The sequence below is a fragment of the Battus philenor genome, unplaced genomic scaffold (genome assembly GCF_028537555.1).
Source record: "Battus philenor isolate CCGP_79_NKW_IND1 unplaced genomic scaffold, ilBatPhil1.0.hap1 SCAF_26, whole genome shotgun sequence".
Lineage (NCBI taxonomy): Eukaryota > Metazoa > Arthropoda > Insecta > Lepidoptera > Papilionidae > Battus > Battus philenor.
The window spans coordinates 2,529,467-2,555,646 of NW_027181689.1; the positions used below are offsets into that span (position 1 = coordinate 2,529,467).

The following is a 26,180-nucleotide window of genomic DNA, read 5'->3' on the forward strand; positions in this document are numbered from 1 at the left end:
CAATTCCACTCGTGTATTATTATAGTAATTAATTTAAAATTTGACGTGAATCGAAGCAGACATGGATTACGCATTCGTCCCTGAATTGGTTTCTCTAATAATATACGAGGCAGCTGATGGTATCACGCGAGTGGATCTGCGAGTCATTTGATTTTCATTCGCGAAACGAAGGCTTGTTACTGTTTACAAATTACCTTCATTTTGTACGGATTATTTTAAAACTTTTTTTGTAGAATTCGTCTGTATACGAGTTCTTAAAAAAAAAAAAGCCGAAATTGGTCGATAAAAGACTGATCCGAGCAAAATAATTATTAATTATTTTTGGGTTATTAAAGTTGAACATAGAAATAGTTTTGAAAATCACTAGGTTAGTCTCCCAATTCTGTAAACTAGTAGTATGTAGCGACACGAGGCTTTACCGGAAGCCCTCGCGGATCGCTACTTTGAAGAGGTCTAGGTGCACTTTGCGCCCTGCAACTTCAAACCTGCGGAATCTGCAAATGCCACGTAGGTAGCAGTGATAGTCGTAGTAAAATCAGGACAATTATGGTTCCTTGAGGAATCTTTAAAAAAAGAGATAAATGTATCTTTAAAAAAATCTTTAAAAAGAGAGATAATGTATGATAACAGATATATGTGTATAATCTATATTAGTCTGTTGAAAGGCAATAGCCTCCCCTAAAGCTATTTATGGGGGTATATACCGTTATTCCCACACTTGGCAGGCGGTTGGCGATCGCAGTGTAGTATTATAGTACGCAGAGGACGCTGCTGCCCATCCTCTAGAAACTTCTGTATGTGCAGTGGCAATCATATATAATTAATGATCAGTGTGAATTATATAAAATCGTATCTGAGGGATATCGAACCCGCGGCCCAAAATCGCAAGTCACAGTCTTCAACCGCTGGCCGTGGTGCTCACGACCTAAACGATACAATATTATAAAGTCTACCAACTATTTGTTAGTTTAATGTATCTACTGATGATGGATGGCAAATGACGTGACGTGACATTACAATACTATTGAAGATTTTAAATTCGGAACATTCAGTGTTTTTGTTTATGCCTGAAACTAAACCATAACTGTCTATTGCCTTCATTTTTATTATATTTATATTTCCGACCTTTCGAGTAAATTCCAACAAACATAGTTACGAGTGGGACATATACATTTATAAGTCGTACTAAAGAATTAATAAAAGCTATATTTTATACTCCTGATTATTACAAAGATAAATAAATACAGTGAGGGTAACACCACATCTTACAGTTTAACACAATTGGGTTGATTCATTTCTTTGCAAATTCTTGTGCAATACATATAAACTATACAATTTTTTTGTACAATGTCTTCGAGTAGTTTAAAACGGATGTAAATGAACCTATTTTGAATTTAGTTTTGACCTAATGACATACATGGGTCGGGTTAGTTGGCTAGACTAGTTCTGACGCGATCATATGACTCATTAGTTTTTCAACCGCAACGACCGTGTTCAAAATTTTGATTAGTAGTTGCATTGTTGTACTCAAAATATTTGTGAAATCACAATGATTGAATTGCATATAAAAACTTTGTGAAATTAGAAAATATGTATTTTTAAATAGTTCTTACAAGGTTTCAAAAACCTGGTAGGATATTTAACTAAAAGAGGTCGTCTAAGCAGTGTATATATGAATAAAAATGGGATCCGCAGAAGAACCAAGGTTACCGACATATTTCGATTTTTTTTATGGTCCTCGCTATTTGGGACCTCTCGTTCCCCTATCTCGTATGGGACAGGGACTTTTTATTTCTAATAATTTATTCATTATTTATTATTATAATTCTCCTCCTTCATGTATCATATTATCTGTCGTACTGTTTCTTTCGTTTTACAAATTTCCCTATCTCTCTCTTTCATTCCATTAGCCTTACATCCATCCTCAACCACTACATTCTAGGTTTCCTTACAATTTTATTTATATCACATTTTACATTTTTACACATATTTTCTTAATAATTATCATATTATATTATACTATTTATTGCAGTTTTTGGTACTATTTTATGTATTTTCTTTATTTTAGTGTTTGCTTTACTTTTTTATCCATATTCAAGTCTATTTGAATCTATTACTGTGTTTTATTTTTACCTATGGCATTTATCACCACCTTCCTGCAGTAGTTGAGGAAGCATTCTCTCTCCCCTTTCTTCATGCATGATGGCCGAGATACTCCTTTCCTCTATCTTTTTGTCCATCCGGCATTCGCATGCGCGCAGTGTTCCGAACGCCGGACAGTTGGCCACAAGGTGGACCACTGTCTGGCCCACGCCCGGTTCGGTTCACAGAAGTACGAGAGGTCCTCCTTGAGCTTAAATTGTGAAGGTACCCAGAGAACCCTCTGTGATTGAAGCGACAGTTGCAATCACGAGCCGGTAGACGCGGCGTTAGTTGGCCCCTCAAGGTGGACCTGTGACATAGTCAAGGTCGTGGGAAGTTTCTAGACGTGGGCAGCGCAGGACCGATCGTCGTGACGATCTTCGTGGTCTGGAGGTGACATAATGATGGTGATGCGTTTAGTTTCAACCATTATCACCAGAGGAATTGTAACAGATTAATAAAAATAAATTTGCATATATTTATGAATAAGCCGTATAAAAAACAATTTAAATTAATTTATTTCACCTTAATGTTTTTACAACTAATTTATCAAACGTGATATGCAGATGTATGTGATGATTATCTTTCAGACGCCGCGTACGTGTAATCGCGCTATAAGCGTGTAGTGTCGTCTCGGTTTTTACGCGAATATGGCGGTGATTAGTGTTTCTTGAGTATTTTATGTGCACAACACGTTTTGTGTGATAAATTCTTTTCACTGTTCGGTAAAGAATCATGGTAGAGGTTAGTTTGCTTTTGTATATATTGTTTGTTAAAATAATAAACCAATATCTGTGTAATGCTGCAGGTGACGCCATTACTCAGTGCAGTATATGATTTTTTTATTACGTAAATATATATCGTTAGACATTTTGAACATATTTAAGATTGAACATAGGTTTATCTCGAACACCCGCGAAAGAAAATGTATGAATGTTAATATATATGTTTCGAGTGGCGAGTCCGTTTTTATCGTCTAAATCTTTATAATTTTACGGAACTGTTATCAGCTAAGACTTCTGCGGTGTTCTTTGATGCTTGCTGGCCAATCTATGAGACCGCTTTTGTATACTACATTAGTTTTAACTTAGGTTCTACACTGAATCGTTGAGGTTTAAAGTTTCAAATGGAATTATTTCGCGCGTGCTATTCTGCTAAATAGATATGTAGCGTTCACATTCCGTATTGTTGGCCACTACATACTAAATACTTTTTACTGCTAAATTATTCGCTTCTATCGCGTTTGAGTCAAAATTGTAAATATTCTCTGTATATATGTAAATGTAACCATCTTGATTTCACCTTTGACGCTATATTTTCCTCGCCTTTGAGATGATACTCGAGTGGTAACTTGCTTATTTTCGTCCGGTAATCATTTGTATTGGCCCGATGTGATGATAATTTTGCTCTAAAAACAATTGTGGCTGTAGTCGCCAGCAAGACGGAGCGTAAACTCTATATATACATTCACCCCTTTAAAACTTTTATGCACTGCATGTATACGTCCTGGCACCAATCAGCGATCATTCTTTGCGCGTTTTACTTTGTTATGACCCCATTTTTTGGAGATTCTTGTTACCTCTATCATGGTAGGGATAAGGACGTTACAATCAGTAAATATTTTTTTCCCGTAGTTCTTAATTTCCCATTCTCTTTACTTCCTTCACATTTTCTTCTATATATACTTTTATTCTTCACAAAATCTCACTTCCTACTCGTATATCCTCTTTCATGGATCGTCTTCCTTTCGTTATCATTTCTAGAACAGTTTGTTTTACATTATCACAGTTTATGATTTACTTTGTTTTATTTACATTTTATTATATTTCATTTGTTTATATAGTATATATGTTAATTTCTTTTATTCATGTCTCTTATTTAGGCGTATAATATTTCGTACCATCTATACATAAAACTCCAGGAATGTGGAACGAAGTTCGTAGTCACCTATGAAGGAGTCGGTACTCTCATTGTCTATTCTTCTTTCTTACTCTACTTCGCATTCCGTTTACCTCTATACACGGAATATCGAATTCTTTGCGGGTTCGGAGAGTATGTGATGTGAAGATTATACTCTTTCGACTCTAGGGTAGTTATATCTGTAGCCAAGTTACTTCACGGAGATTTTTATTGTCAAGTAAATGAAATAATGTGACATTCCTCGCCAAGATTCCTGAGGAAGCTCACGAGCTAAGTAAATTCAAAGAGATCAGGATTTGGGCGAAACAATTTTGTGAAAAAAACATCTAATATATTTTTTGTCGCTCCATTGCGCGCCGTAATTGGTGTGACGCCACGTTTACTAACGCAGTCAACGCGACCGGCCCGCGCCATAACATCGGCCGCATAACTCTAGTGTAGTGTGAAGTAAACATTGGACTGCATTCCTTCGCTGTCGTATTCGGTGCATTTTAATTTCAATCCTTGTGTTTTTAGTGCAACTTGTGTTACGTTTTCGTATTGGTATATTTTCTTAATAATTTAGAATTGTTCGGACATTTTATAAGATTCAACTTTGTGTATAGATATATTAATATTGCCTGTATGGTTACGATAGCGTTGTGAATGTTGCTTGTTTATTTTTCTTGAGTTTAGAAGAAACCTTTTGCGGCCTACAAGTAATTGGATGCGATATTTAATCTCTTTACATTCAACCAATTGTTGTACACATTAGATTTTTGTGTGAAACTTTTTTATTCGTGTCACAGATAAATTTTTAATTGTAACTGAATAAGCTGAGATTTAGTCTTCTTGCGTCTTCGTTTTAAACGCTAAACGTGTTTAGATTAACTTTTTCACTTTATAGGCGACCTGTTGTCTTTAACCAAAGAGCCACTTTTATTGAATTTTTTTCAGCTAAATGTCTTTCAATATTATACCCGGACATAACTGTAGGCCCTGCCTCTCCTCTAGCTGGACCGGTGACATGGTGAAGGTCGCGGAACGCTCGGTTGGACATCGTGACGATCTTTGGGAGAGACTTGTGCCTTACAGTGGATGCCAGTGGTTATTACGTACATAATGATTTTATACACATGGCATAATACCAAATAATAATCAGTCCTATAAAGAGTTGTAATAACTATGTAGGCCTTGCAATGTTATGCCACCCTAATCAAAATAGAACTGTATTTAATAAAGGAGAGAAAAACTGTTTTAATGCTCATTAATTTAGCTAGTTAGGTGGGAATCCGGTACAGGCTTTAGTGAAATTATCAATATAGTTGTGTAGCGTGTACAGTGAATGTTGCAAGCGTGCCGGTTGGTTTGCGTCAACGTGACAGCCGGTGACCCGAGCGGAATTCGCGTGTTGAGCGCACTTCGTCGGCTGGTTCACCCGTCACGTTCCCATTTGGATCGAGCGCGCGGTTTGGGCATAGTTTATGAGTCTGAGTCGATAATCGATCTCGTATTTTTAGATCGCAAATGTCTCGAAACACTTGTAAGTTATTTGATAAGTAGTGTTTAAAGTATACAGAATGAGTGTATATACTCATTTGTTATAATGCTTTAACAATCGACTCGTATAAAGTGATCACTATGAAATATTTAACATTATTTTATTTATTGGAATGCGATAGGCCAATAATTTAAAAAAAAAACTGAAGAGATAGATTTTAATTAATTTTAATATGTAGTAAACCGAATTTTGAAAACATATTATGTTACTATTAGTAGGACTGGAAAGCAATGTCGTTTCTGAGGACATATTTTACTGAAAAACCGATTGATTTTTATCGCTCCGGCATTGATTTGTATACTAGATGGCAAAAGATTGTTGATAGCGAAGGTGAATATATTGTTGAGTATAAATAAAAACCTAAGAATTTATTACTTATTTTAACTTAAGAAAGCGACATTACTCTTTGTTCCCCCTAATATATTACCAATCCATTTTTGATTATTTTCGAAACAATTGATTTTTGGAAAGGGTATGCCATATTTTAATTGTCTGGAAATGATCTATATATTCACCTCTTTAAGGCTTTTACGTCTAAAATCAATCACTCTTTATGTCTAATGAACCTGCGACTCCTGTAACAAGGAAGAGGGTATCCATATAAAATTTTTAGTCCAATGTCACAAACTTCACTTCGTTCTGTCTTGCCGATGCGTTTCACTTCAGCCAGGGAAGGCGTCAGGATTCTTAGGATCGGCCACATGTACGTCTGCCTTAACGGTTCCAATCCATGGTTTACAGTAGAATATTGTCAGAAATCCTGTCGCTGTTTGATCTATTCGGTCGTATGTTCTTGGCACTTCTCCGTTATATCAATGTTAGAGGTTTTGTCTAGCCCCGAATATTCTGGATACAACGGAAGCACTAAATTATTAAAATAATTTTAAGAAAAATTGCGGACGTCGTTTGAGTTTTCGTTACATTGTTTCACAACTGTATAGCATTGTTTACGATAAATCTAAAGATTATAAGCTAGTAAAGCCTCACAGTCAATTTACTTGACTGCTAGATGGGGGACGAAGTCACCCAAAAGATAGGCAGTTCCTTACTTTTTGTCACAAAAAATAATGGATTCAAATTCTAGTCCAAAAATCCTGGATAGTTATTATTATTACGGTCTTGAAAGTACTAGTTATATTACATTACCTATGTGGATTAAATAAGTGCTACGTGTTATGGAAAATTATGTAGAATTTACGTTAATATGGAGACGCCTTTAGGGTTACGAATCTTTGTCACAAGTTATTAAAATGCTGTAAAGGTACGATTTAATTTCATATAATATAGTTGCCCTGACAGACTTCGAACTGTCAAAAGTTATTCTTAGTCTATAGATGCCTACTGCAAAGCGCATAGGTTTTCCCCAAAGATCGCCACCATGAACGGTCTTCCCGTATTCAGCAACTTCTCACGGCCCTATGTTGACGGTCTGCCTAGTCGGGGGCTTACTCACGCCGCGTCAATCGGCTCGTGGACTTTAATCGAGGAGGTAGATATGCCCCGCCTTCTGCCACTTTCGACAAGCAAAAGTTAAAAAGTTATTAACATGTCGCAATCCAATGAAAATATAAATGATACTATTGTCAGAGTGATAGATTTATTAATTGATTTATTTCCCTTATAATCTACAAATATTAATTCTAAGATTAATTTCAATTATTCGAATTGTTTTAATCATAGAGGCATAATCTTACCCTTTTTTGTATGTAGGAAAAGTGTAGTTTTAAACACGTTATTATCTCCATAAGAGCCTTACTCTTGCATTAGCTAAAAAATTAAAAAAATTGTCAAATGGGTCCAACTGTTCTTTATTTTTTGCGATAAGAGTCACATTTAAAGATTTTAATATATATTAAATATATTTATCAGTCATACAACTATTATTTATCTTATTTATATATCGAATCATTTGAAAATCGGTACGAATAGTCATCGATAAATTTATTAAAACTTAAAAAATAGTAGCAGCTTGTCTAAATCAAGTAAAACAAAATGAAGTATTTTATCCTTATAGGATATTAAACGTAAGATTTTTTTTAGCGCAGTCATGTTATGACGTCACAATGAGAGTAATAAAAACTCTCTAGCTGTTCCGATTACTTTTGATAATTTACAAAAACGTATATATTGTACATAGATTTGTAAGTTGCATTGGACGTGTTAAATTGATACTTCATAAATCCAGTTCTGGCCAACGTCCAATCACAGCGGAGTGTAAGCATATAGAAATTGATAAATCGAATAACGAACGTTCTCAATTTGATTAAAATAAAACGAACTGTGTTTACCTATCATTGTTATTATAAGCTTTGTGTTTTAATATGGAATAAAATTTGGTTCATTAAAAATGATGACGGTAAAGAGTGAATATGTCAGACAAATAACCTGTGGTGTTTATAAAATGTGTGCAAAGTAGAATATAAAATTCTACAATACAAAACATTTTCAGAGAATCTTATGTTCGTCTAAGTATAACAATGTCTTGACCCAATCCATCATTCTTAGGAATACAGTATGCATTTATATACTATATATATTATTCCATATCCCATCAATAAGAAAAGTTCCTCCTGTACGTCGTTGGTACACGACACAAGACAGAAAAGTGAAGAGAAAGAGCTGTTCTTCTTTCTCTTTCATTGCACATTTCAGTAAAATATGTATATATTTGTATGTATATGTGCAAGTGTATTATACTCTGAAATGTAAAGTATGTTTTAATGTTTTTATTTCATATGTACATCCTTACCTGCCCTCTTATTTATGTCTCTCCATCTCTATCCAAAGGTTGTGTGGTAGAGATCGCCTCGAGCGATAAGACCGCCTCTCGTACCTCTATATAATTTTTATTTATTATCTGTTACATTGTTACATTTGCTTTTAATTTTTTTATCGTAATTTGATGTACAATAAAGAACAAATAAAGAAATAAATAATATATATAAATCTTGTTTTTGCAATATTATTGCGCGTTACTAGCATTGTTAGTTATTTTTATTTGTGTCTTTTTAATTGTAATTTTGCATATTCATGAAAAAGAAACTTTAGTGCCAATCGAAATTTATACGTATAACATATATAAACATGTTCTATTATATGATGAACCTTATGCTATTAAAATCATTTGATTCTTTGTTATAATTCAATAAATAGGCGAGTATAATTTTAGTAATACCAAAGGGTGCTTTGAGGAGTGTATAGTATACCTCGTACCAGGTAACGCATCAGATGATATCGCATGAACAGATCCCTTGGTTAAGATTGTTAAAAAACGCACGGTACTATTGGAAATATATGGAGGAGACCATTGTCCAGCTGTGGACGTTGTATACCTGAAATATTGATGAAGAATCTTGTTAAAAAAATTTCCAGCACATGTTGTTAAATTCTCGTGGTTGGTATAGTCTGAAATATTGAGAGAATACATTTAAATGTTAAAATAAAGTTCGTTCAAAATAACGGACAAATGTGATATAACTATATATAAATATTTTATATGAAGTGAGCGGGCTTCGCTGTCAGTGTCTTTAGTGTTCCGCCCCGATTGGCAAGCGTGCCGAGGGAGCCGTGCGAGGCTTTTGTGTGACCCGGTCACGTTTATGTCCTATTTACACAAGACTTGGAACTGAAGGAATCTCGTCACATCAATAGACGCTTCAAGTTTTAACACCATGTTTAGAATTGGCAACTTTTTTGTCAAATGCAAATATTTTTGTCAGATGGAACTTGTAACTTTACTGTGTTTGGTTGGCAAAGCTTTGAAGAAGCTGCGCTCAAACATCTTATATTTAATGGAATCAGGCGTTACCTAGCGGAAGTCCATCCTAAGTAAGAAAAGGACCAATATTTAGCCACTTCCGCACATGCAGTGGTAGTCGTGCAACAAAGTGCATCGCCTGCCAGCCCGGTGATAAATGCGTATGCGGCAAATAATGCGAATTTCCACAAACAAATTCACCCCTCCACGGGTCATCTTCAGGAGTTATGTTACACCGATTAGTGCCAAACACAGAGTACTAATCGGTGTAACATAACTCCTGAAGATGCCCCGTGGAGGGGTGAAACACGTGTTGAGTGATTTGGCGGTGGCAGTTGTGTGATTCGCATTGTTTGCTGCATACACATTTATCAGCGGGCTGGCGGGCGGTGCACTTTGTTGCTCGACTAGCACTGCATGTGTGGAAGTGGCTACTAAATATTGGTCCTTTTCTTACCAAACATCTTATAATTCATTTCCTCAAGTAGTATGGTGTTTATAAAGTAGTCATATTCACATTAGGACGTTGCACGGCCATTTTTATAGTCTCATATGATTCTGGCTCATTAATATTTTTCTATACATCAACTTTTCTTTTTCGCTCCCGAATCGTAATGACTTGTAATGTTCCCATTGCTAAACACAACCGTTCTAGGGTACGGGGCAAAATCTACCTCGCGACCCTAGTAAAGAAGGACTACAAGACCTTGTAACGAACTTGTCTTTTGTAAGTGCCACAATTTGAATGACAAAATTTATATCGATGTAATTTGTCATTTTTCTTAAACGAAAATTATCTTATGTAAAATAAGAACCTTATAAAAATAATTAAGGATGTGTGATCATATATCTTTGTGAAATGTTTTTCACTATTACTAACGATACATTAATATTTTTAAAACAAGTAAACGTGAATATAATATTTATTTAAAAATGTAAGATATCTTTTGTAATTTATGTATTTATTTTTGAGTTAGTGCCGCAATAAATTAGTCGAAGTGCCACGTGGTTAAAATGCCGCAGTTGAGCTTTGACCTGGGATATTCATCCCGGTTCACTCACTATGTTTTTTTCTCTTTACGAATATTGGCGTCGTATTTATATATTACAAACAAAGTTGTACGGTTGCCGGGCATCGAACTCTTGACCTGTAAACGTAATCCTCAAACTGCTTTAACCATTAAACTACCGCTTATCATATTCATGTTTCTTTTATTAATAACACCATTTAGAACTGAAAATCGAAATGTTTGTTTTAATTTCAAACGCAGCTGCGTTAAGCGAGTTAAACTAAATTTAATGCCATATATCACTCAGCGTGAACTTCAATCCAAAAGGTAAACAGACGACCTTGTGGAAGTAGAATACAGGCCACTTCCAAGTGGTGTTATTGAAATTATTCAGGGAAAGCCTGAAACTAACAGTGGGCGTACTTTGGCTAAAATAATAAAGACGATGCACTTTTTGACATAGTTCTGTCATAATCGTCTCCCATTCGTCTATTTCACCGAAATGTCCACTGTCGTCTAGGATGTTGTCTAGGTTACAATGACTTGGATAATAACAAAGAAGCTTCAGTTGGTGATGAATTCGCGTGACTTACCCCCGTTGTGCGCTCCGACAATTTGACTTTAATTATATTCATGAATGCGGTTTCCCTTTGCGAAGGTTATTGGCGAGTTTTTTGGACGATTCGTACTCGTTGATTTTTTTTTAGAAGCGTTCCAAATTTGAAATATTCGTGTACAGTGCGTTGTTTGACGAGTACAATGCAGTAGTGTGCATTTCACGAGGCTGTTGTGACGTAATTCGAGACGGCGTTTCGCATAAAATACGTAAATACAGTGCCGATATTGTTTTCCCACGAGTAAGTCACGTTCGTTTAAATTTGCGTTTATTTGTGTGCGTGTGTTTTTGTTTAATCTGTGATATTGAAATGAGGGTGTTAAGCAGAAATGTGTATTTATTTTAAAGACGCGCCTTAATTATTTATTCTATTTTGTCGGTCCAAACTATACCATCTTTTAATTTCATTATTTTATGTAATATTGAGTTTAATAATAATAATAAAAGATCGTTCAATTTAATTAGGATATAGAAACTACTAGAGATTTAGTGGAAATACTTTTGTTCTGACTTCACAAAGTCCAATTAAGAACTAAAGGCATATTAACACGTTCCGTGCCGCGGCAATTTTTTAAAATATTCCATTCAGGCCGAGTGGAGCTTATACCACCACTCTAAAAATTAAAACAAGTCGTTTAAGACGTATGCTTTACTGTTTTTCAATATGCAAAGCTATAATTAGCGGGAAAAAGTTATAAATTTTAATATGAATTACGTACGCGCATACGTGATGTGAAGTTATCTATGTTCGAACCAACAATTCATTTGTTTTAAAAACTTTTTTTAATAAGAACCGCAAATGTCCTGAACGGAAAGTGCAGCGGGAGACGTATACGCGCCACGTGGCATGGAAAGTGTTAACTATAGTAGTTTTAATGATATTTACGTAAAAATTTTAGTGTATAAAATGAAGTTTGTTTATTAACAGAGAGAGGAGCGAGAAGAAAGCCCAGATGTTGTTCAACCAGGAGCTGATCAACGAGCAGAACCGCCAGCAGCAGTTACTTCTTGAACAGGTACCAACAATGCACCACTGTTTAAATTCCTTTATTGATTTAAACTTATTGTTTTCCGAAGTGGTCTATAGGAGTCTACAACGTTGTACCAAAAAATGAGGTTTACAATTCGCTGCCAAGGAAATTTATCTGCTCTCGATAGTGAAGTACTAAAATGTTGGTTAGAATTCACCTATCAATGTAGGCATATACAATTTTAAGAAGCTCGGGGACTGTTACTTCTCAAAACTTGCATATTCTATACGGAACCAGTTAAATTTTGAAAGTGTTCTACGATAAAAAAGGGTTTGAGAACCTCCGATTCAATTTTATTTTAGTCGTAAAAAATAGGCCAGACTTCTTGCATATAAGATACACTTTCAAGCAATGACCGTGATAATTTGACGCAGGTGTATTTAAAAAAATATAATGAAAACGTACAGATAAAAAAATATTGAATTTTAGAAACTGTCTTCGTCTGAGTTCTTGAAGCTTGTCGTGTACAATTGAAAGATATGTACTTACGTGAAATTAGTATTCATGATTACAAAAATATCCGAATAAACTTATATTTATTTTGTAACGCGAATACAAAAGAAATACATACGATATTTTCAAGTCATAAATTACGAAACGATAAGTGTTCACCTAAAGTTAATAGTTAAGTTATTGCCCTTATCTTTGGCTTAGGCATACAAGTTTGGCTTTTCCTATAAAAGATAACTCAAGTCACTCCATACGTAGTAGCTTTACAGATAATAGTAAACCAACTTATGAAAACATGCTGCTAATGTGAGTACTAACTCGATATTACTTCTATGTAAGTACAGATACCTATGTGTGTATATATGGATCAATGTTTACATTTAGGAGGCATTCACACATTTACTCGTGGCGGAGTACTAAAGGCGTTAACCTAACCTAAACCTGTTTACAGTAATTAACCTTGAAGGCTCACTAGAGAGCATCGACTTGGGTCGTACGTTCTTTATTTTTATTACCGTATAGATATCCTTTCGAGATTCTAGGTCCATTCTTTAGACGCTTTTTGAAATAATAGTTATTGCGTTGTAGTGCTGAGATAAAAAAAAAAAACAATGAACTATTTCCTTTCCAGGTGAAAATGTTCCATAACCAACAGCAAGCGAGTCCCGTGGATCAAGTGAAAGCATGCCTTCTCAACGGAGTGGGATCGCAGCCCGCGTTAGCAGCCGTTCAGTACGTAGTAACATTTTAAATGAACCGCCCTCAACCGAATCGAGATAATTGCAGTTTGTAAATAATCGTGTATTTTACAGGCTAGACCAACAATCGCAGTTCCTTCAAACCCAACAGCAACTGTTACAGCAACAGTACCAACAAATTAGCAACGAGGAGACTGCGATGAAGATCCTACAGCACAACCTCATGCAGGCACGGATATCGCCCTCGCTCACCTCGCTCGAACAGAATATCAAGCAGCAGCAGGTCATCATGGAGCACAACCTCCTCAACCAGCAGATACTGGAGCAGAACGCGCAGGGGCAGCTCATGGAACAACAAGCCCAACTCGAGCCAGTCACCTCCCAACCGCAGTTACAACCGACCAGCCTTCAGTTTGGTTTGAACGATATCAGTAACCAGAACCAAGCGCTGCAGCAACAGATTATACAGCAACAACAAAATATCATGAGGCATCAGGCGGCAGTCATACAACAGAAGCAGTTGGAGGAGCAGCTGACGGCTCAGGAGACTATTACTGGGCCGCAGACGAATCTCGTTACGGGTCAAGTCCTAGACCCCTCATTGCAGAACTTACAGAATATCCTCGCACAGATTATACAAAGACCCGACACTCTGCAGTCGAGAAAGGAATCTGAGTCGGAGCAGCAGCAAGTAGTGCAGTCTCTGCAACAGACACAACATACGCCCGCGATCAGCCATCAACCCACCACCGAGAGCGTTGATGTACCGGCACCGCCGACACAGCAAGAGCAAGAAGTACTACAGCAGCAGATGAACAATATCATTGGATCTCAAATGCAACAGCAAGCTAGTCAAAATATTAGTTATCAACAAAATCAACAACATTACATTCAACCTAATGTATTGTCGGCCGCCGTCGACCCTGGGATATTAGCCCAACAACAACAAGTAGTTCAGGCTCAGCAGCAAATGGTACAGGCTCAGCAACAACTGAATATGCAGAAACAAATGCTAGCGCAACAACAACTAGTTTTCCAACAACAGATGTTGACACAACAACAGTTGCACTTGCCGGGGCAAACGCTGTCGCCCCAACATTTCAGAAACACGATTATTCAACAGCAGCAGTACCTAGCTCAACAAGAGCGACAAATACAAACTCAGCAGAATTTAATCGATCAGCAAAATTTAGCTCTTTTAGCGCAAAAGCAACAGTTAATGGGACAACACCAACAGAAGGTTGAAGAGATGTTACGAGCACAGCGCCCTGTGTACCAACGACAAGGCTCCGAACAAAGTCAAATAAGCACCGCGGATGGCCACGACCAACAACAGACGATGGTCCCAGATCAGTACCAACAGAAACCTCCCCTCCAACCACAGATGTCTGTTGACCAAATGCAACAGTACCAAAACCAGTACCTGGACATGCAAATGCAGAAGAAGGAGGAGCACTATCATTCTCAAATGCACCCACTCCAAGGACAATCTCTTCCACATAATATACTGGCTCAGAATTTTAGTGTGATTCAGCAGAGCGAAAGACAGATATCTAGTCATGAAGGCACTCCAGTGCAGAATTATTCTGTCAATCCTCTGCAGATGTATCAGCAACAGAGTCAGCCAATGCAAACTATGCAGAATGTTCCTTACCAAGTGGAATCAACTATACCATCTTCAGTTGTCACATCGGTGACTCAAAGTATTCCTCAAGCTCCAGAAACAGCTCCACAGATGTCAATGCAATCTATGCAACCTGTCCAACCTTCCGCTCTACCCTCTGTTCAACAGACTATTCAATCTACTGTACAACCTTCTGTTATCCCAGTCCAACAAAATGTTCAAACCTCTGTTCATCAATCTATCCAACCGCCTGTCCAACCTGCAATCCAATCTGTCCAACCCTCTGTTCAACAAACTATTCTACCTGCTGCCCAACAGTCAATCCAACCTTCGGGCCAACAATCTATTCCGCCATCAGCACAACCCTCAGTACAAAGCTCTGTTCAAACCCAAGAGTCGATACCACAGCAGTTGAGTATACAATCAGAACATTCGGAAAATGGACATCCTATCAATGGGGGTCAAAAGGAACAATTTTTAACACCAATGACTGAATTTCCATCGGGCTGTACTCACCCGGAAGCAATGAAGCCTCCAGAATTGAGTTCAGTAGATGAAAAACCGGGAGAGTCGCAACAGGAAGGTTAGTTGGACTTTCAAATAACTGTGTATATAAACAAACAAATATGATCTTGTATGATTATTTTTAAAAACCACGTTATTTTAGAGAATATTTCACAATTTCGATAATAAAACTGTGTCATTTCTTTTTGCAGGTGGAACCGGCACTGCTGTTCCTTCGCCCATTGCCAGTGAGAAGAAGTCTCGTGGGTCTAAAAAGCGTTCTCGCGAGAAGGATAAACTGCCTAAGCTCACGGTGTTGGAGGTCAATGAAGCAGCCACTGTGGTGGAGTGCCAGCTCGAGTCCAAGTCCAAGACGGTCACCTTTAAATTTGACGTCACCGACGTCAACCCGGAGGAGATTGCCAGTAATCTCGTTAGTAACTTTCGGACTCAATTTTAGTTTGTGTGATGAATGAAGCGATCCATTAAGTTTCTGGCTGGTGATGAAGTTTTTTTTCGGCATTAAGTATTTATAAAAACTCCTTATGTAAATGTTACAGTTAAGGTAAAGCATTTTTAATAATCAGTGTTCGGAATTGGCAGAGATTTCTTAGAAATTTTTGAATAATTTCTGAATTGAATTCGGGAAACTTTTAGCTGACAAGTTTTCTCATCGTTGTTTATGTATCGACTGGTTTCAAAATTGATATAATTGTCAATAACCCACTGAGGGAATTCTTTATACAAGTAATTTTTAAAGTAAAAAAGTGTTTTAATTAAAAAAATATTTCAGTATTTAACAAATAAGTAAAGCGATGTTCGCATTTTGCAGGTGTCGAACAACTTGCTACCCGAGTGGCAGAGCGTGACGTTCACGGAGCTGATCCGCGACATCGTGCAGCAGCTGCTCAGCGACCCCGCCTCCACGCCCGTGCTCAGCCCGGCACACCACGCTGCGTTGCGGCTCAACATGGATAAGGTGCGATTATTAGTGCCGTTATGGGTGAAAGGTTCTCTAGTGTCGACCACTAGCAACTTTCTTTTTCCATCAATAATTACTTTTGAAGAACCAGAAGTTAATAACAATCGCTGCGAGATCGAATTAGTAATGTAGTGATCCTCACAAGAACCAAATGGCACGGACATAGCACGAAAATTGTTTTACGAAATCACGAAATTGTGGCGGCCTATGCCTTGCAGTGGGCATCTATCAACTGACGCGATATTTCTTAAGTAAGAAAAGGACCAAGATATACCTACTTCCGCACATGCAGTCGTAGTTGTGCAATATAGTGCACCGCTCGCCAGCCCACTGATAAATGCGCATGCGGCTAACAATGCGAATTACACAACTGCCACTGCTGAATCACTCAACACGTGTTTCAGCCTTCCACGGGGCATCTTTAGGAGTTATGTTACACCGATTAGTGCCAAACACAGAGTCTGACTTTGCACACTTCCGCAAAATAACGACTGATTCCATTAAAGGAATATTTCTTATTTTAATATATGTCAACTTAGAATGGATTTTACGTAATTCCACTGGTGAAGATTGCATGTGGGAGTGTAAACAAAAAAATTTTTAAGGTACAGCTCATGTATACTTTATGCAGAGTGAAGCCGGTGGGGTAAAGCTAGTATCGTTTATAAGGTTATTTTCTATTAATTAATTAAAAATTTTGTACAGACTGATTACGATTCGGAAACGACGGAGCGCGAGGAAAACTTGACAGATTCGAATCAGGACAACTCGGAGTGCACCACGCCCACCGCGAGCCAGGACAGTATTGCGCTCGCAGACCTGGGCGACGACGAGCCCATGCCCTCCGCTCCCACGCCCACGCCCTCAGACCCCGTGCCTACGCCCATGCCCACACCGACACCCGTGTCGACCCTCGCGCCTGTTGCGCCGGCGCATCTGCCCGCCGACATATCGTCGAGGAAGATTAGCACCGCTTCTTCTATAGGTACGTGCTGTTGTCGTATACATACGTATGATCTAAAGTAATAAATATACAAGATCTATACATTATGGACTATCTATAACGAATATTTTATTTTAAAGTTTTCATTTATTTATATTTATTGGTTAATTTTTATTACTAACACTTAACAATATTCAGGTTCGAATCAATCCGATGGCGGATCGATGGCGCCTGATCGCTCCGGGAGCTCGGAGTCGCAGAACGGTGATAAAAAATCACAAAAACCCACTCGTAAGATATCGAGATTTCTAGTCAGCCCCGTGGTGGACCGCGGCGAGGATGTGCCGGAGGAGAAGACTGAGCCGGAGAAGCCGGCAGAGCCGAAGCTTTACTCGGAAGTCGCCAAAGAACCCCGCAGAGTGGACGCCCAGGTCAACGGCCTCCCGGAGGAAACACATCCCGCGCAGCCCGTCACACAAGTCATTCCTCAAGAGAAACATGTTCCTAATCAACAGTATTCAGTAGCTTCGCAAATACACGCGCCCCCGCCCGTAGCTGAGCAGCGGGTGGAGGCGAAGCCCGAGATACCGATAACTGCGCCGATACCGCAGCCAATGCCGCCGATAACCGCACCTATTGCCACCAACATACAGGCGGCTATCCCACAAGCACTGCCCTTCCAGAACCCAATGTTGAATCCCAACTTACTTACCGGCTCGCTTCAAGCAAACCTTACAAATTTAAGCACGCCTTTACAAATAGCTACAGATACTCCGCTTCTAGGATTAAGTCAAGTTGGGACACCGATGGGATTAGGTGCGGACTTGAGTCTGGGCATGGGGCTGGGAATGGGCCCAGCGTTGGGCGACCCCGTGGGACTTGGTAGGCTTCCGTTCGCGCAACCCACTCTGACTCCCACACCAGGACTAAGTGATACGATGCCCAACGCCGAAAACATACAAAGGATGCTGTTGAAACAGAATATTATGAAGTGAGTAGTTAAAACTTTGTTTAGAAAATATTAAATAAACAAATAACTTAGACTTGAAAGTCGGTTTTTTGTTCGAAACGTGATTCAGTGTTAGATAGATTAATCGTTTAGTGTCTATATTATATCTTTAAAAGTCAAAAAGCGCTACAAATTTGCTATTAATAATATATGGAAGAAAAAGAGCGCAGTAGATCGAGATGTTTGTCATTAAACAATCATATTTCACCGCTGGCAAAGGTTAAAAAAATTTTAAAAAAATATAAGCCATATTTGGAAGGTAGAAGCAAGTTAGTAACTTAATGTCGAAGTTATATGAGTATCTTGTAAGATATAGGAGATATCGTCAAGATATAAGAGTAGCCCGAAATATTGATTTAAAATAATTCTATGACAAAGTGGAGTACTTTGTTTTATTTAGCCTTCTACCAAGTTTGAAGTGAGAAAAAATTATTTACTGAACTCTTAGAGCCTATGTCATTAGATTAGCACAGTTAATATTTATTTTCGCTAGCCATACGGAAGAGAAAACAAACGTGTCTACGACTCTCTAAGTTACACGATCAAAGATTCATTGTGGAGGTCAAGTTTAAAAGGTTCCAGCGTATTATCGATGGATCGAATTAATGTAGATTTTAGTATAATTCATAGGGTTAAGAACTACGGAAGGGGTACAAAACATTTTATTTTAAAATAAAAAATTAATAATAGTTTCATTTTTATTTATTTTTTGCGTATAAGGTATGACGTAGGATAAAGTAATATTTATTAGGACATAATAAAAGTTTTTCTTTAGCGACGATAAAGAAAGCATCGAACTGGCTCGGCTCGTGCCCTGCGCAGGATCACGCTTTTCCAATTTGAAATGGTTTATCTTAACAAAAATAATAAAAGGTATCAAATAGGTTAAAATAAATGTACGTACAAAAAAAAATAATACATAATCCGTCACGATGTCGGGCCTCAGCTATAATATCATGCTATTTTATTTAATTTTCAATTTTAGGTTGGGCTTTTGTCCACGTTTGGACAAGTCAACCTCGTTGTTCCCGTCATAAAAGCAAGACACCAATTTAAAAATCGTTTAGCTGCTTCAACATAGGTTCCAACAAAATGAGTGCTAAAATGTGCTAAAATGCCAATATCGGACAAATTAAAATTCAATTGCCTTGACAGTAGTTATTTGATTCTAGCCGCATATACGAAAATTGGGAGAGTTCGAATTACACATATAATAGGAAATTTTGTTTGATGTAATGTGCCCAGAACTCAGCCTTAACATAAATATAACGAAATATCGTATCGCCCTTAAAATTTACAAAAGGCTATGGTTGTAATGTCATATAAAATTCCGTTAAGTTTTGATGCCATTAAAACATTCTTTTAATTTTTCAATCGTAGTACTTATTTTTGTCATATAAAATTTTCTATGAATTTTTTAACGTTTGTGGTAACTGTTAAAATTTAGGTTATTAATAATATATCAAGTTGAATCTTGTCTACATATAGTATCAAGCAGTGGCGTACCTAGGGGGGGGCGGTGGGTGCGGTCCGCACCGGGCGGCACTTACCTTGGGGCGACATTTTTTAAATTTACTTATAGTTGTGAAAAGCAACTTTTTCATTTCAAATTTATTTTCTTGAATAATAAATGATTATTATAAGTTTAATATTTGATTTATATAAATTATGATTAACTTTATGATTTCGAATATTATTCCTCGGTGTATATAAATGCATTTTAGTGTAAATTTTGGATTCTAATTCAAGAACAAGGTAATAATTTTATTTTTGTATTCATTAAAATTCGTTGAATGCGTGAAAGGATCTTTACGACTTTGTTCGGCAATTTTTCCTAACTAAAATTTTTTGATGTCACTTTATTTATTTATTTTTTTATTAAATGCCATTTCTTTTGGAAAGTGTATATGATTACTTTGAAGTGATATATCAATATTTTTTTTAATTAAAAACTACTATTCGATTGACATATAATAGAAAGGGCGGCAAACTGGAGATCGCCCCGGGCGGCAAAAGTTCTAGGTACGCCACTGGTATCAAGATCTAAGTAAAGAGCAGTTAAGTCACGCGTACGGATAAGCACTTAAAAATATTAATCATCTGAATATGTTTGCAGTCAGCAACAGAACCTTACGGGTCCGAACCTGCTGGGTCTACTGAATCAAACACAATACCCGCAGCCTGATTTAGGCCTTCATCCCAACTTACTCGCTAACGCTCAACCAGGTGTGTATTCTTCTATTATTATTATTCTTCTTTACTTCTTCTTCCTCAAGAAATTTTTATGAATTAATTTTATTAGAGTTAGTAAATAATTTAAAAAAATTGAAGTGGATAATTCAATGAAAAATTAAGTACAGTTTGAGTGTAAGAAATAGTTAATTTAGAATTTAATAACCGAAAAGGCTTCATACCTAAGTTGAATGCGATAGAAAACTATTGAAAGTAAATACAGCCTTTAGCATATAACCCTTTCAAATAGTTATTAATCATTTCTCTTCTGCATGATGACTCGATTAGTGCACCAGAAGCTCTTTCTTCTTTCTTTTATATAAGCTATATATGTTTGTTCTGATTGTTATTGTTTGCCTATTGCAAAAGATGCCGTGTTATGTTTTTAACCTATATTGTTTGCATTTGCTTTTTGTTATAACATGTATGTTCTATATATTATTTAGGTATACACAATATCACTCACCCAGTGTCTCATTGTGTGTTTTAATCTGTGTTTAGTAATTGAAAGATCTTTGTAGATGACTGTAGTCATACTCGTTATTAAATTATTAGTTCGTTCGCGTTAAGAGTAAGTTTTCTAAATTAAAAAGTCAAGTCTGGGTTAATTGTGGAATGACTATATTTCCGAATGCCATGGCTAATTAAAAATGATTGAAGAAGTCTAATAACTTACTATTAATTAGCCGGCGGATAATATAGACCGCTCGCGTTAAGAATGCACTGATGACGGTGATTATTCACCGATTCTCAACGCAAACAGTCTTAATGCCTTATCTATTTTTAAATTAATTTTTAATTGAAAAAAAAAAGCATATCAGCCACTTACGCTTGCTATCACATTATGTATAAAATATATTTTTGGAGTAATTAACTATACTTGCGGATAAATATTAAATGTTATCAAGTCCCATAAAATTATTAGAATGAAAAACAGGTTCCTAGACTCAGTTTGTGTAGTGTAATAAATGAAGCGATAGATGTCTGCAACTCGGTCATCATCATCATTTCAGCTCTAGCACGTCCACTGCCTGGCCTAGGTCTCCCACATAGATTTTCGTTAAGTAGGATTGGAAGCGGCCTGCGTCCGGCGTTTTCGTGTAGACGCATCCCACTCTATTTTATAATCGATTAAAATGCAAATTAATCGTGAAAGTTGTTCTCGTCTATGAGGGTAACTTTATATATGACCTCTTGGTAAATGGAGAGGGGTGCGTCTTCATAGAAGGCACAAGGTAGCGCCGCTGGTGGGCACGTGAGTGAGAAAGCTTTGTGCTCAGCGTGTGGGGCGGCGTGTGGTGTGGCAGCCGGCGCGACGGGCGTTCGTCTCCCCGCGCACTTTCAGCCGCAGAAGTTCTACCAGCCCATGCTGGTCACCGCTAATGATTTCATAGGTAATCTACTCTAATTCGGCTATATTTCAATCAAAATTTATTAGAATCAACTAATACGTCGACAGCTAATTGGAAAGATAGTCACAGCAGTATTTAGAAAACAGTGTATTGGTATTATATTAAAAGGTTTTAAAAGAGAGAATGTATAGTTCATTTGCTCTCAATTGGTGTACGGTACACCCCTAATAATATCCCCATCAAAAAACGTAATAATATAATAAGAAAAAGAATTTCCAAAATTCGCATTGCTGCATATAATAATTAAAAATAATTATTATGAAATTTATAAATAAAATGCAAAACAATAAAATTAAATATTGTTTACTATCTGTCCATTCATCTTGTAGTATTCCATAAAAAAAATGCAGAGATCACAATACAGGTTGATTCGAAATAGGTGCATAAAATTTAGAACTTATTGACAAATCAGCTAAATATTCACCAGTTCAAAACCTTTATACTTATAGCCAATCACTCTATATATTATAATCAAAATTTATTAGATTCTATATATACTGTTAATTATAGTGGTTGCAGTATGTACACCTATACACTTGTGTGTATTAATTAGCTTGTGTCGTATTGTCAAAATACTAAAAAATTTGGTGACATGGTGGATTGAGAAGACATAAACTTCCCTGGGTCTTGCAAATTTGTGTAATATTTACATAAATGAGGTTTACTAATCTTTATGTAACACATAAACTATTTTTTGATATAGTATTAGGATACATATACAATATATTTTATGTATCAAGGTATTGTAAATACACCATTATGTTAAACATAAACTTAATGCTTAAACACGCCAATAACAATACTACCAAGTATCTAAATGATAAATGCATGTAAAACTAATGTCATATACGGATAAATGCACCTAACATTCCATACCTGCTTTGCAAGCACACGTTCATGTATCCCAACAGCACTAAAGCCTTTATAAATGTTTTGTTACTACACTGTGTCGTCGATTAAAGTTTATACACGAAAATGCTCAAGTCATCACATTAATTTAAATTCAAATTAGTAATATCTTTATTGAAGTAGGCATTTACATGCGCTTTTGAATCTTCGATTATTTTAACATTATAAGTAGTAAGCTACCACACAGAACGCTGTTGAGAATAGCCGACCAGAAACTAAACAGTTGCACGTATAAACGAAATTTAACAATTTTTGAATTAGTGGGAAGGTAAAGATGCTTTTATAACATGGTGGCAAAATAATCAGGTCTAAATTTTTATTTACACGATGTTATGTCCATATCAAATCATTCTTTTGTGGGCGGTATAAATTATCGTAAAAACTATATAGTTTGGGTTTATAAATCAATACAATATAAAAACAATTTAATACATGAATAAATAAATATAGATAACTTTAAATTTAAAATGTTGTTTGTTAAAATTTAATTTGATACTTGTAACAATACATTAATACTAATTGAATCTTTTTTTAGTATGCTAAATATGTATGTCTAATTGACAGTAGCTAAACCTTAATTAATTTGAAAAATATCTAAAGATTAAAAAAGTAAATATTTATCTAGATGTATTAAAGTGGATATAACCTTTTTGTCAATAACATCGTGTGTAGAGTCCAAGAAAGAAAGTGCAAAGTCGAAAAATATACTGAGATGTATACATGAAAACTCACAGCACAGCAACAGGCGCTCCAGAACACGGTGTGCCAGCTGGGTGCGCAGGGACTGAGTGCCGGCTTTGGCCTAGGACTGGGGCTGGGTGCACCGCTGGCCGCCGGTCTCACTGCACCGATGCTGCAGCACCAGGCCATCGGTCTCGCCACGCAGAACCTCGCGCTCAACCAGAACCTCATGGGGCAGAATCTTGGACAAAACTTAGGTCAGCACTATGATCCTCGTAGATTAAATTTCAACTTGATCAAAGAAATAATGGCAGAATTGAGTTTGTGTCTTCCGGTGTTTGGGGTGCAATACATAAATAATTATAATGTAATAGTATGATCCAAAATCTACCTTCATTTACTAATGTCCTACTCACAGAACTTTTATTGGCCCTATTTAGTTATATATCCAAACCCGGTTTTCATCTATAGAAGATACCCACGATGTGAGATATATCACAATCCTTAAAAACATACAGATTGCGCCCAATTGTTACTCACCTCTTAGGGTATGTATGGTGAAGTATACAAATATCTGTTTTGATATACCTCGTGTGCGTCTTGCGTTGCCCGCATTTTCACACTATATCATAATAATTCGTATTAAAAAAAAATTACATTAAAATTGAACGACTCGGTTGGTATTCTAGATCGTTTGGTTTACTTTTAACATCACTGTTGGGTCTCAAATTTTACGCTGTGTGTACACGATATCATCCCACGCCCATTAAGCAAATACGGTTATGTTAATTACTTATGTTACATTTAATAAGTATTAACTCTTGTATTAAGAACCGTGTATCAAGAAGGTTGTATTACCCCAGTGTTTTAGGTTTAAAATGAATAATTGATTGATGGAAATGTTCGTAGGTCTAGCATCACAGAACTTAGGAGTAGGCGGTCAGAATCTCATGGGAGGACAGAAGTTCGGTCTGAACGGGCCCGGGCTGTCGCTGGTGGGACCGGGGCAGATGCACCGCGGCGCGCACCACCCCCACCATCCCCACCACGCGCACCATACACTCGCGCGCAGGGCTGTCGACGTTGACGCAGGCGGTAAGCGGCTAATAAAAACAGGGTCTTAAATAAGTAGAAACAATTGTAAAGGGAGGGGTTAATGTTCAGCTAATTTGTCACACACTTTATATTCATAATATGGTTTTGTCTACAAGTGGCGGTATTTTTTTCAATCTTTTTATGTTATGAGACATCACGTTATACTGCATTAAATTTTCAACTGAATCTGTCTAAACAAGTAAAAAGATGTCCCAAGAAATATATTTCCTAAGTCAATAATTTTATTTACTTCTATATTTCTAGAATATAAACATTCGTTTAACTTCCGTATAACAATTTTAGTTAATTAAAGAAAAGCATTGAGAAGAACACTATTATAATAAATAAATAATAAAACTATGTTAATGTGCTGTTTGTTGAAACGCGTTTAATAATTTTTTTTTGGACAGGTATGACAAATGTGAACTCTACGGGTTCATCGCAGCCGAGCACGCCCAACAAGAGTCAGTCCTACGAGTACATGCTGTCTCTGCAGCAGAAGCTTTCCTCCATATCCAACAGTGTAATTATGATCATTACTCAACATTAATTAGATGAACTCTGAGCTGACAGCTAAGTATGAATTTTATGAAATTTCACTTGTAACAGGATTTGCAAGTTTATTTAATACGCGAAGCGTGCAGGACTAGTTGAATATGAATAAATGAAAAGACGCACCGTCTAAGCCAGAGTTCCCCAAACTTTTTTGTGTCGTAGACCCCTTGCCATGTTTTTCCGTGTTGGTTCCCCTACTTACCTGATATTGATTTCCTGTAAATTTCTAACTGTAGTGAAGTTTAGTGTATGTTCAAAATGTATTGCGACCACAAAGTGAATACCAAAATCCTACAACTTACACAATTTTATAACCATATATAATAATTTTTTTACTTCATAGGTACTTTTATAAATAATGTAAATGTTTTGATATTATAAAATAGTTAATTCCGTTTCGTTTTTCCATTTATTTTAAACCGATTTTGCTCTTGTGTTGTATTTAAGGTGGAATAGATATATTATTATAGTTAAATATTTAAATTAGTAATGGAGATTACTGGATTAGCTGAATTTATGAAAGTTACGTTGACAATTAGGACTTTATATTCGAGTTATGATAAGAATTAATTAGTCCAAATTAATAATTGATTCTCATTGCAGGGTCCGGTGTCGCCGCAGTCCCCGCCCGAGTACAGCCCCGTGTTGTCGCCCACGCAACGGGCGATGCACGCCATGCCGGCGCACAAGGTGCGTTTCTTTACGACATTTAATAAATTACTTCTGCTCCTTTAAATGTTAGTCAAACCAAATTCCTATAACTTCTACCTATATAAGAGATTTTCAAGTATGTTTTAACTAATAACAATGCCACTTGAACCATATGGCTTAAAGACTATATAGTTAGATGAAACATTTATATCATCAAGTAGAGGTCAGTTAGTTACGAGTTCCATCCACAAAAGGGTTTTAGAAAACAGCTTGTTAAATTAACTAGGAAGATTGATTAATGTTTATATAGAATTTCATCGTCAGAAGCGATACAAGTCGGGACTCAAAGGTTCCAGTGGTGACCAGGTGGTTGACGTGATACATGTAAGCCCCGTGATTAGAACGATGACGCAAATTCG

General features: G+C 36.7%; 1 protein-coding gene across 5 annotated transcripts in view; it reads left to right on the plus strand.

Annotated features, from left to right (window-relative positions):
* Positions 1 to 26,180, plus strand: part of Wnk (Wnk kinase) — a 93,583-nt gene that overhangs the window by 60,194 nt on the left and 7,209 nt on the right. For 4 of the 5 annotated variants that reach the window (XM_068768565.1, XM_068768569.1, XM_068768566.1 and 1 more), the window contains exons 16-28: positions 11,914 to 12,001; positions 13,098 to 13,198; positions 13,279 to 15,371; positions 15,505 to 15,725; positions 16,125 to 16,271; positions 16,980 to 17,259; positions 17,416 to 18,208; positions 20,343 to 20,452; positions 21,739 to 21,852; positions 23,514 to 23,717; positions 24,370 to 24,555; positions 24,966 to 25,078; positions 25,714 to 25,800. In XM_068768565.1, the coding sequence (XP_068624666.1) occupies positions 11,914 to 12,001; positions 13,098 to 13,198; positions 13,279 to 15,371; positions 15,505 to 15,725; positions 16,125 to 16,271; positions 16,980 to 17,259; positions 17,416 to 18,208; positions 20,343 to 20,452; positions 21,739 to 21,852; positions 23,514 to 23,717; positions 24,370 to 24,555; positions 24,966 to 25,078; positions 25,714 to 25,800 (4,537 nt within the window). The remainder of the gene's footprint in view (positions 1 to 11,913; positions 12,002 to 13,097; positions 13,199 to 13,278; positions 15,372 to 15,504; positions 15,726 to 16,124; positions 16,272 to 16,979; positions 17,260 to 17,415; positions 18,209 to 20,342; positions 20,453 to 21,738; positions 21,853 to 23,513; positions 23,718 to 24,369; positions 24,556 to 24,965; positions 25,079 to 25,713; positions 25,801 to 26,180) is intronic. The other variant, XM_068768568.1, reaches the window with a different exon arrangement.